The following is a 13,108-nucleotide window of genomic DNA, read 5'->3' on the forward strand; positions in this document are numbered from 1 at the left end:
ACTAAACTACTAATAACTATTAATAATAATATTAACGTTACCATCGTCAATATGGAAGCGGTCTTCTCTCGTAGACGTCACAAATTAAACGCCATTTAATTAGCCGTGCCGCGAAGTACATAATTCATAGCGCCGCATCTCGTCGATCTCACGAATCTTATCCGGAGGCCGAACTAGGCGAGAGCGCGTTATTTGCGGAGTGAAATTACCCTCTGCAAACATTGAAAGAAGAATCCCCCTATATCGTAAAGTTTACGGTAAATAGTGACGAGAGCGACGCTATCTTGAGAAGTAATTTTTCTGAAAGTGTTCCGTCTGGCAAACTTCTGTCGCAACTACTGATTGCGCTAAATACATATTATATACAAATGTGTACTAAAGAAGATAAAAAATTTGTTACTAATATGATGTAACAAAAATATGTCTTAAATTGTTCACTACAGATGTAAATTATTTTTACTGCGAAAGAACCTCGGATCTTTCTCTTTTCCTTTTTTTTTTTTTAATAATTTCTGTTAAAATATTATGGCACAGAGACATTACGTAGCGTACGTTGTACGTATTAAGAAAATAAAAATCTCGCAAGTCGACAACGTAACACGTAACTTATTTCAAGAAGGCGATAAAACGTATTAAAGCTCAACGCCGGCAATTTGCGCAAAAGATTTGTCGAAGTAAGCTCTGCGCTTTGGCTTAGAAAAGCTGGCATTTTTCAACGCACGCTTCATTATCTTCGAAACCGGAGTAGTTTCCAGTCGGTGGAGCACATTTATATCGCACTGCGCGCCGTGCTAGCGCGCGTTAAATCGTTTGCCTTTATTCAAGGCTCACCGCGCGACTAGTCATTTATCTCGTAAAATCAACCGGTCAGCCATACCGTCATAGAACAAGCTAAATACAATCACGTAAATAATCTCGTTCTATTTCTGTCGATTAAATCCGTAATAAAAGCTGATTTTACGCACAGGATTTTATACACGTCCCGCTTATGTGAATAACGGCTATAAAATAATTGGCTTAACGATACGATATTTTGTTTAACTAGATTTATAGCCGGCCATCGTAATTTTATTTATTATTTATTTAATCTCCTATATACATTTAGATTGTATTTTATTGTACGTCATGCGACTAAAACAAAAACTGTTTGCCGAACTTTTACAAACAGCGTAAAAATAAAAAATAATTATTAATGTTTCTATAAAAAAAACATATAAAAATTATTTCACGAATTTATGATCGACTGTTCGTTTTTCAGTATTTTCATCCAATATGTTCAATATATTTGGCGTTGAGTGAAAATAATTAAATAAATAATGAATCACATAATGGAACATGTTCCAATACTACGATTAAATAATTTATCTCGATGTGGAATCACTTTTGCGAGAAAAACAAGATATATTTAGAAACACTCGATCATTCGCGGAATAGGCAAGTAACGAATAGTATGCTAATCCGAGAACGTTACGGCGTGGCTCTTCGGCGAATCGTTTCGAACTTTTCGAATTGCACCGCGTCTTCCGCGTTGCCTCGTCGGTTAGTGGAAAGCGGTAGTATGTTCTCCCTCTCTTCGGAGAAGTCCGTGAGAAAAACTCACTCCATCGTACTAGTAAGAATGTTTCGCGGAAGTTCGGACGATCGGTGTACTTGCAATGTAAAATAAATCTCGATCCGGCGCGCACCGCAGACTTTGATCCTCATCTCCAATAGGAAAAAAAAAAAGAAAGAAAAAAAGAAAAACACGCCTAATACTCTCATTTCAGAAAGTATGATATCTTTGAAATTTTTTATTGGAGATTTATCGCGGGTTTTCCATCCGTCGTATACATTACAAATCGTATTACGAACTTTCAAGCACGGGATCGCAAAATACTGCGATACTCACTGTATCGTGGATTTTTGGGCTACGGTGTAAATTCGCGAAATACGAGACACGCATGATGACGCGTGGGAAAAAAATTCTGGAATTTTATCGCGCAAAATTGCGCAATAAAATATTGCCAAAGCAAATCGGCAGAAATTTTTGACGCGGCGTGTATTATTTTCCTCCCTTCGCAGCTTTCGTATTTTCACAGGCAGCCGGTTTGCGCGAGTGTGATTTAAACTAAGCTCATTTATGGAATATCGATCTCGATTACGGGACTATAAAACACGTCGTTTGGACAGTTAAGAAGCCATGCGTGCAGCTGCGCGCGGGCATTAGTACGTTCCGGTAGTATCGGACGAGCATTCTAATAGAGTCGACTGTCCTACACGCGCGGGCTGCTGGCAGCGAAGCGATCCTTTCGTCCCGACATCAAATAAAATCGAACGAGGCCATTTGCTGAGCACTCGCCGTTCTCTCTCCCGACGTTGTCCCCGTCTCAAATGAGACGCCCGAATGAAAAACAGCACTCATGGCTTAGTGGCCACTGAAGGAATAACTGTCGACGACGCTTTTGTCTTTTGGGTCACGACCAACCTCGATGATTCGCTTGCACTAAAATCAACCGAAGAGGAACGGAACGAATGCGGTAAAAGGAGGCGAGGAAAGAGGGAAGAAAGAGGGAAAGAGAGACAGAGAGAGAGAGAGAGAGAGAGCGTAGAAACGAAAGGGATCTTAGAGGAGCTCGCGAGCTGACAACACACGCCGAATGCATGCAGCACGGTAATCCCGAAGGGGAACAATTTTATTTGTTCCACCAAGAGCGCATTTCTTTTCCGCCTCTATCCATTTCGAACTCGATTCTCGGATCACCTAGTCAAGCTACTAGTACTATTTCCTCGGCTCGTCTCGTCATCTACACGCGACGCATAAGAATACGCGACGATGCCTTACGTCACTGTATGTCTCGTATATTTTCCGAACGAGAGCAAACGTTACGTGACGTTCGTTCGTATTAATGGCGAGTGTATAATATATACAATATACCGCATTAAAAAACAAAATTTTCACATCGCCCCTGGCTTTGCTGGTAAAGGAAAATTTCTCGATAAGCACAAAGATACAAGCAATGAATGGTCAATGCTGAAATCCTTGGTAATGGCGAGTAATGTGAGATTTTCGCATCTGCATCTGCTCGTTAAGCGAAGTGGAAGGAATAATCGTGACTCGTTAGTCGCTACCGAGATTTCGCGAAGGTCTTTTCCGCTCTCCCCCCCCCCTCTCTCTCTCTCTCTCTCTCTCTCTCTCTCTCTCTCTCTCTATCCATCTCCCTGCCATCCTACTCTCTTTCACGCCGAACCGCGTATCCTGTCATGCATATGAATGAAACTGTTTTGCCGCGAGCTGAAAAAACGTCACGCTGTTAAACGACTCGCGCTTATTCATAGCTCCAGTCAACCAACACCGTCCCTGCTACGCCGCTGGAGCTTCGAGAGACGATAATTCGAAGCTCGTTCCGGGCGTTCCCTTTGGACCCTTTGTACGCGCTCGCGATATCGTTGCGAGGGAAGCGCACGCGTATCCGCCACCTTTCACCGATGCTCGTTCATCAAACAAATCAGCGACTCTGCTGACTTAACGAGAAAATAACTCGAAAACTAGACGTGAGTGAGTTTATGCAAGCGCGCATATCATTCATAAAATTTGTTCCGATTTGTAATTATAAAATCGGTGATAATTAAGAAAACGCTTTTTCTCCCTGCGATAAAAATTTCGCTCGTTTGAAAAAGAAAAAAGAAATGTGTTTTGTTACTTCATAATAAAAATATAAGACTTGCGCGGAACATATTATATCGACAGCGATGTGTAATAGAAAACTTATCTCTGGCCATTTGTTCTCCCTCGCGCGTGACCATAACCCACAATTTTTCGATGCGCGTTTTGCGAGAGTCAGAAATGAGGGAAACATGAGAATCAATCTCGCAAGTGGAATCTATTCAGGAGATACGTGTATGGTTCTACTGCAAAGATTTGAAAAATGTTCATTTTAATGGTTGACGTAACGCGAATATTGGTTACCACCAAAGTGTTACGTGCTCCGAGTCTCAAGTAGAAGCACGTACAGTAGAATGTACATATATAGATCATAATATAACGCCGTAAGATACATGAATATGTCGCTTAAAATCAAGTATGCGACGATGAAAAATGTAAATTTCGCGTCTCCTGATCGCAAACAGTACATTGATTCTTTAAAAGCATATTGCCGCGTCACACAAAGTTCACTTTCGCGCCAAGTTAGGCGAACGCCCGCCGGTTGGCGTAATTTCCGCGTCGTTTTAGCAACTCGGAACTTTTCAGTCAAATTGAGTAACGGATCGTGCATTGAATGCAAATCACCGCGACATAACGCGATAGCACCCGTCGTTTCTCTTTTTTCCTACGGTGAAGTTGACGGCCAAACTTATGCGGCCAAAGTTATGCCGCGCGTACTCCCGTGATTCCACCCGTCGTCGTCATCGTCGTCGTCGTCGTCGTCGTCTTCGTCGTCGTCGTCGTCGTCGTCGTCGTCATCGTCGTCGTCGTCCTCGTCGTCGTCGTCTATAGGATGCTCAGAAAAGTTTGCTTTTGACGCGACGGGTTGCACGTGACGAATTCAAATCAGGCGTAAATACTTAAAGCAAACACTCCACGAAGGGGGTACCAAACTCGGTTTTAAAATAAAGCATTAGAAGCCCGACGAACGACGAGGTAGTTAAGAAGGGTGCTGCTACCAACCGAGCCGGCCTTCCTCACAGAGTTCGCAGTAAACTTTACGTAAACTCGCCAAGTTTAGCAATGAACTAGTTCATTGAACACAAATTGTAACCGCGATGAATAAATCGCAAACATTTCGACTGTCCTGCGAAAACATGAACAAAATCGGAATTGATCTCTTCCGAACGGCAGGATCAGGATTTCGCAAATGCTAAGTAAATATCTGCGGTATGTGTTACGCGAAATGTATTAAATTACACCGCTTTGATTAAAAAAGCATTAGTAAAATATACGTAACTTAAGCACTTATTAATTCCCGAAGAGAAATTTTATTTAATTCACCTCTGAAAATGATTCGGAGCAGATGAAAAAGTTTGGACGAGTATTATAAAAGCAATCATGTATATTGATATAAATATTTCTACGCACTTATAATTTTTTATCGGCTCTTCTTCTGTTAAAATATTATAGTAAAAAGTTTCTTAATATTTTCTACAACTTTTTTAATTATCAAAGTGATATTATATAATGCATAAATGCAGAAGTGATAAACAGTCAACATATTTATATAGTTATTTCGAGTTGAAAAAAATAAAATATCAAACTATAAGAAGTTTTCGTATATCGGAAAATTGTTCTTATATATATATATATATATATATATATATATATATATATATATATATATAGCTAACGGTTGAGAGCAAGTAGGGTAAATAAGTTCTCTTCTTTTTTAACTCGGCCAAGAACAGAAGAATCGCATTCGAACTTTTATATCTCCTTCAATCATACAGTTGAAAATATTGATAACTATATGTTGTTGGCAAAACTTTGAAGTTACAGAAAATAAGCTTCGGAGATAGCATTTATGATGTATTATAAGAAAGGAAGATTACAGAGTAAGATTCAATTATCTAAATATCTCACAAAAAATAAAATTTTTCAATAACTTTGCAACGAAATTATTGATAGAAACGTTCATTGCACAGCGAACGTATCACATATAATTTCAATAATAATATCCTTAAAGTCTGTAACCACTGTACAATATTTAAAGCTTAATGAAGATATCTCCAAAACTAAAAAGCGGAATGTAGCCGTTCGGGTGGAGCTTATTGGCACGACACCAAACGCGCAATACGACACAAAATGAGTTTTTAATTCACTAGTGCCGCTCATTGGTCCGGAAACCTAACAGTCGCGTTCAAATCTCACAGGTTATCAGATAAAATTTCATCAACAACCGGCGTTTCCGAGGCCAATTTCGATGGTGCACAGATGATTACATTCACTATTTAATTCAAACCCGGTTCTGCAAATATCAAAAAAGTTTTTTATCGGTTTTTGCATAGTCGATAAAATATTTAAAAAACTGGAAGAAATTGAATTGATCCGTGTGGACTTCGTACGTTATTACGATATAAATTTGGCTCGGAGCTTTAAGAGCTCTTTCGTTATTCCATTAACGAACGTTGACACCATCTATTCTCCGAGACGAGCAGTGAACTCCGCGAAAGGGGAAAAAAAAGGGGAGAAAAGAAGATTAAGAACATTCCGCCACTTACCTCGTACGATGAGCTTGATCACAGCTTCCGGCGCATTCCGGTTGTTCACGAGACACTCGTACATACCGCTGTCGCCGGCGGTGACGGGATGCAGCTGCAGCGAATAATTTTTCAACGACAGGGACATTCTGTTCTGATAGTGCCGCACGACGGTCGTGCTTCTGCTCTTATACTCGAGCAGCCGCATCCCGTTCGCTCGCCACTCGAGCATCAGCACCAGCGAATCCTCCGTCACACCCGGACAGCCCAGCGTGACGGTCTTCCCCGCCTCCACGACCACCTCCTCCACCAGCGAATTCATGGCATCTGCGAACATAGATCCTTCGTTACGTTTGTCACACAGCCCGGAACGTTATCGATGCGATAAAAACAAACGTAGGGCCGCAGCTGGGATCGAGGAGGATCGGAGAGCGAGCCGGAAGCCGGACGGTTGCGCGTGACGAATTTCGCGCGCGCGCGCGCGAAATATCGATCGATCGGGATTTACCTGCGTCAGGACAATTTCAGCGCGGAGCGAATAAAATCCCGAGAATGACTGGACGTTTGTCGATTTTACAAGCGCGTTATCCCGCCCGCTCGTAAGGGCTGGGCGTAAAAGAATTTTAAGCGGCGCGCGCGCCGGACTTTTATCGATCGCCCCCTCGATTCTTCTTAACCCCGTGCTCCGTGTATTGTTCCGGAGCAGGTAAGTTTTAATATCTTTTAATCGCACAACGTAAACAGTGTACACCGGACGGGGCGCGTGCTAGACCCAGTTTCTCGCTTGAATACTTGAAGGGATTAATGTACGAGCGACTATGGGCTACATCATAGTAGCTTCCGATCGACTTTTTAAATTTCACCGCGCCAGATCGTAATTTGCAACGCAAAATACGCGACGCTCTCGCTCGCGCGCGAGTAAGCGCGCGTTACGTCATATTGCACCACGGAATTCTGAATATCCATTCAATTTTCCTCCTAGAGTTCAATTTTTTTGTTTTTTTTTTTTTTTTTTTTTTTTTTTTTTTGGTTTCTCCCGACGGGTGTACCGTTGGTACACACGACGCGCGCGTGTGCACGCATCATTAGCTCAGTTTCCGACCGCGAAACATTGTCGGTCTGGAGAATCTATGAAAATCCATATATACGAACGAACGGGACAGACGGGGAATTCGCACGTGCTTTCGTAAGCACCGGGAATATATACTGCCGTGCGGATATGTGTACTGTATCACGGAGAGCCGTACGTCGATCGTACGTAGTAAAACCACGAACATCACGATGCGGTAGGTCATCCGCGAGGTAATTCACGAAGAGATTCCCTCCGCAATCTCTGGAAAGCCCCCGGAAAGCTTTCGCTACGCGCGTTTCGCAAAACGGTATTCGGATCACGCGAGCGTATTCATACGTGCATAAAGTGCAAGTTCGAGCCTGCCAGGCGCGCTCCTTTGGCGCGTCCGGTCTTTTTCTCTTGCAATCGGCATAAATCACGCCCGACCCTTTGAGCTACATCGTTGGTCTGCGAGCGTCTGCGACGACATTCTATCTTTGCAAACGCGATAACGAATTTGCCGCGAAATAATGTTGCCTCAATTTTCTACGCGCGATAAATTTTCTTTCGCTCCTTTGAATTATTCTATTCATTCCCGTCTCTTTCTTTTATACTCCTCCTCATATTTTTTTTTCTTTTGATTTGGAAATTTATGTGTGAGATACTTCCTTTTCGAAAAGAAATCGTTGTTCTTTTTACAATAAAAAGTTTATGTAAGCCTTTGTTTTATCTCGCTGGTTATAAAAGAAGGCTTGATTCATGAATAACAAATTTTAAGCAAGTTATTTGATTGATGGCCTGATTGAATCTAGCCGGTTTGAATTAATGTCAGGAACGCGAGAATGATACATGATTTATTTTCACGGTACACGTCGGAATAAATGCGACTTTTTCCATATAACGGCATTCATAATCAATAAAGCGGTCTTATAAAATGTGCCAAAGACTTCCATTTAGTTCGTTAATCAATAAATAGCCATCATGCCACGCTCTCTGTCTGAAAATAGGACATCTGAATTAAATAACGCGGTCTTTTGTAAATTAACGAATTCAGAATCAAACTGACCAGTGCATTTTTAAATATTCGATTGATCGATTGCAAATCTCGTCAGCTGTAAAAGCTCGCGTCGCATATATAAACCATAAAATAAAAAATATATATATTCTATTTTTTTCTTCCGGCATCATTAATGCAGATAGCTGGCGAAACCAAGAACTTTAAAGTATATGATATCGGATCTCTGGGTTTTAAAACTAAATTTCTTCAAACGTAACATCAAAGTTACTCACGAAATGAGTCGACTGGGAAACGGTTTCGTATCGAAAGATATCTCTACGGAATTTTAAAGCGGACATCGCTCTTCAAAGCTTGCACACTTCTAAAAACTCGGACTTTGTGCACTCTTTCTCGAGTTTAACGTCACTACATTCCCGTTAATTCGCGAAATCCTAAGCACAAGGAATATATTTCGAAACCCGTAGCAATTAGCACGATAGAACACACTTTCATGAATGAAAAAGTACGCGCGGAAAAGATAAAGATTAACAAAAATTCAGGCGGATACGATGTGGCGAGCGAAAAGTACAACCGGAAAGTAATCTACGACCATTGATGCTGTTGATCGTTCGGTGGCCAAGAATCGACGGTATGCAAGAGAGAAGAGTTAAAAAAACGGAAATAGAAGGAGCGCCATGAATGCGTGGACGCAACCGCGCGATAACGATAACGCTCGCGAGCTCACTCGGTCAACGAGCATCACCGTCGTTCGTACGCGCGACGAAACATTCGCGGCCATTGTACATACGCTCGTAAAACCCATGGCAGATCGCCCAAGAAAATAAAACTGTAATTGCGCACGTTTCGCCCCGTACGAGAGTTCCCGCATGACATGCGGCGCAGAAGAAAAAAAAAGAAGAATTCGCGAACAAAGGTGGATCGCTTCCGCGTGCTCTCGCCGCGAGCCAAATTCGCGAGCGCAATATCGGGCGCTCTTCGATTCCGCGCGCCATTTCCCCGCGATTCTCGCGAGTTCGGAATATCGTAAATGTCGTAAGCTTTCACGAGCAAATAACTAATCTCTGTCGCCGACTCCGGTGCGCGCCGACCCGAAAGCCGTATTTAGACGTCGATTGCAATTGCCACGCAGTGAAATAACATCAATCGCTAAAAGATCCCATTCACGGTGTAATACTCTGCGCAAATTCCGAATGCGATCAATACGATCTAACTACGCGGAGAAACGAGATGCCGCGGAAGATCTTCGAGAATTGCCGCAGACACGCGCGTCACGTTCCTAAACTTCGCGCTGCTACATACGCCGCTTAGCCGAGGCGGCGGTCCATTTCGCACGCAAGTTAACATAATGTAAAAAGTTTCCCGGCGGTGAATAACGTCCCGCGCGCCGTGACAGAAAAATATACGCACTTCGCTCCACCCACGCGCACGATTTGATCGCGTACACCCCACCGCAGAGACGGGGATGAGACTTCGCACGCGATTTTCCCTTCGCAACCCTCGAAAGAAGCTCCGAGCGCGCAACGTTGCTAGAGTTTTCGAACAACTGCAGCAGCAGTAGCAGCCGAACGATGCAAACGCGCCTCGTTACTTCTCGAACTTCGTCAAAAGTACGCCGTAAAAAAGTTTTTATACCGATTCCACCGCCATACTTACGGAAAAACCCATAAATTGTTCTCCTTCGATATTCCGCGGTACCGGAAAAGAGGTAAGTGTTACGCGATAATTTTTCGAATTTTACGGCGCATTGAGTCGCTCGAGCGCTTTCCATTAGACGTTAAATCACAGAACGAATTAACGTTAATTACAGCACAAATCCTGCGTAATGTTTCGATTGTGACAGAGTCGAGGAAAACGCGCGGGGATATTTACGTTCGCCGACTGCAAACTGCCGGCCAATTATTTTATCCGACTCTCAGGCGCGCCCGTTAATTATTCCTTACAAAGTGATATTCGTTATACTTCCCAGAGGGGAATAGAGAAGGCAAACGGCATCTTGAATCCCGCATGGGCCTTGAAATTTGCTTTAATGCTATAGGAATATTACGAGAGAACTTAATGCGCGTCTCCGTGTCGGCGAAATAGGAGCTTTCAAGCAGCTATCTCTTTCACCGACATCGCGAAAGGACCTACCATTATCTCGAATTCTGTTTAGCACAGTTTCCAGCGGGATGTGGAAAGAAAGCGCGAGGCAACGTAAGCTCGCGCTATGCAAATGCAAGTAAGAGTAATACAACGTGGTGCACTGTTTAACAGCTGCATCACTTTTAAGCAGTAAAGCAAATCACTTAACATCTCGAGTAACCGAGGCGATAGAAAGCCATCACTCTTGCAAAAAGCGCCGAGAAAGCATCGCGGAGAATTTAATAATACAAACTCCGTGCACTGTTCGAAAAAAAAAAATAGTAAAGCAAACCTTTCGACGATTAACAAAAACCCCTTGTGTGATTTGTATCCTTTCGAGATTCTCATTTTGCAATATCAAGCGCATCCGTTTCGAGCAACGATCGTCAGGCAAAAGTAACAATCAGCGAAACGCGCGAGCGCGCTGACGCTGGCCTAAAAATTGAATTTTATCCTCTTTTCCCCGGACAGCAGGCCGGCTCGGTACGCCGTAAATTAATTTACGCAAATCTTCCGCGGGCATGAATTTTTCCAGCACTAATTTCCCCAGAAGCTACCACGCTCCGCGAGATACGGTCATACGGTCGAGGCAAGCCGTTACCACGGTAATTACCTTCCTACCTTCGTTCCGCTTCGTCTTTTTGTCTCATAACCAAGTAACTATCTTAATTGCTTTTGCTTTTCTAACTCTGGATACTGCACTAAGTCCGGTTCGTTTTGTACAGAGGAATGCCGGTCCTCCCCCCCCCCCCGTTGCCCCCGAAACTCCCCCCCTCCCTCTCGCTGTGTCGTTAGCGACTATCCGCGGGGGTTATCCTATCCTCGCCCAGGAGGTCGATTTAAATTCGTTCGCTTCCGCTGTCCGCTCTCCCCCCCCCCCCCCCGTTTGCTCTTATCGCACGATTACTCCCGCAGTCACCGATATTTTTTCATTACGCCTCCGACGTCCCTTGTTTTTTATCGGGACGACGATAACATCACGACCTCCGCGGAGGAGTCGAAGAGACGTTCACAAAAGGCAATCTTCCTAAGAGAATCTCAAACGGTACGTCGCTCGCGCCAATTTTCGCTCCGTTAACCATCACGCTGCGAGACGACGACCTTCGTTATTTCCCGTGGAAAATTTCGCGCGACGAGTAAGATCGAGCATCGCCGTCGACACGAACAAGCGGGACGGCGCGGGAAAGAGCGAGAAGCGCTCACGGGTTTGTCGATCGTTCTAATCAGTTGCGATTTTTACGAAAGACTTGGCGAACCATTTCGTACTGCTTCGCACGAAATTATTAACGGAAGAGGAATCGAAAGAGAAACGCCGCGCGCGGACGCTTCATTATAATTAGAAAAAATCTCCCGCTAGTCTTTTAAGGTAAGTAGAATTGGTTAAAAGCACGATGGGTAAAAATATCCCGCAAATTCGCTCAAACTTTTTCATCTCTCTGCCGGCTGCCTTTCTTGCGGTGGTAAATCGCCGGCAGCGCCGTTGCAAAAGCGCACAATTCTTCGCTGCGAGATTTCTGCTGTTTTCTTGCCGGCCATCAAATAGATAAGCGCAAAGCGTAACGCAAGTCTTCTTCAGTTTTATGAAAGTGGGGGAATCTTGATACAGCTGATTGCTTTTCAGAAACTCCCGGCATTAGTCGCGACAGACAAGGATTTATCGCGAGCAAGACAAGTCGGTTTTAATACCAACTCACGAGAATTATTACACCAACAACTTATTACCTTACAACACTCGTGCCACCCGCACCTGGCAACAACTTCGCGGATACCGTAACATGCGCATCACACTCTCCCGAGCGAATATTTCGCACCTTTCCTTTTCCCTTTTCCTTTTTTCCATTCTTTTTACAAGCAATGACGCAAACGTATGTACACACGCCCGTAGATTACGACGCCACGCGATATTTTCTTGCGGCCGTCGGATCGACGGCGCGATTATCAGCGATCGTCGCTACGATCACAGGCGGCACCAGTGCTGACACGAGAGGTAATCAGCTGGCAGCGGTAAATAACATTTTCATCGAGCGGTCGATCTGACAATAATAAGGAGGTCGCGCGATTATTTTCCCGGAATGGCCGCGCGTAGATAGGGCTGCGGCGCTGGTCGATTAATCATCGGTAGATTCCCATCAGCAGGAGCATATTTGCACGAACAAACGCTCGTCGGGGAGATGCTCGTTGCGCGCTCACGCGCGCGCGCCGTACTCGCGCGAATTCCCGTCTGCGAGAGTTGAAATCGTCGTAAATCCACGAATGATTCCCCGAGATCGTCCCTGCCGGCGCGCAGTACGTAAACTCCGTCGTTTAATTGCTCGCTCGGTCAAACGCCCTCGTTAATTACTTCCGATTTAATTAGCGTTTACCCTCTTACACCGGAGGGAAGAGTCCTCCGCCCCCCCCCCCCCGTCGCCCCGCGTGTTGTAAATCATCGAATTTGAATGCTCCGACGATCCGGCACGCCTGTATTGCCATCGTATCTACCGTGCGCGCGGGCGACGCTTTGTAGCGATGTTAGTTTTCTGCTCGAGCAAGTGAATTTGGGATGGCGGAAATAGGTTTGTATCCCAGACCAGGCGAGTGCTTAATACAGTTTCATAAAATACACGAGCACCGCGCCGAAAATGTTTGCAAAGCGAGCGTTTAGCTGTCGGTTGAACTTTGTCGCTTGAAATCCGTTTCGCTGCAAGATTTCCTCCGTTTACTCGATGAATTTATGCGAATTTATGGGAAAATATTACTTCGTCGCGTAA

General features: G+C 44.1%; 1 protein-coding gene across 4 annotated transcripts in view; it reads right to left on the minus strand.

The window, feature by feature from the left end:
• Ptp99A (Protein tyrosine phosphatase 99A) overlaps nucleotides 1–13,108 on the minus strand; it is a 243,869-nt gene that overhangs the window by 152,889 nt on the left and 77,872 nt on the right. For all 4 annotated transcript variants that reach the window (XR_001100291.2, XM_012362619.2, XM_012362618.2 and 1 more), the window contains exon 3: nucleotides 6,190–6,495. Coding sequence is in view for 3 of the 4 variants with exons in the window: in XM_012362619.2 (XP_012218042.1) it covers nucleotides 6,190–6,495 (306 nt within the window). In the remaining variant the exon portion in view is untranslated. The remainder of the gene's footprint in view (nucleotides 1–6,189; nucleotides 6,496–13,108) is intronic.

Source organism: Linepithema humile, chromosome 1 (genome assembly GCF_040581485.1).
Source record: "Linepithema humile isolate Giens D197 chromosome 1, Lhum_UNIL_v1.0, whole genome shotgun sequence".
Classification (NCBI taxonomy): domain Eukaryota; kingdom Metazoa; phylum Arthropoda; class Insecta; order Hymenoptera; family Formicidae; genus Linepithema; species Linepithema humile.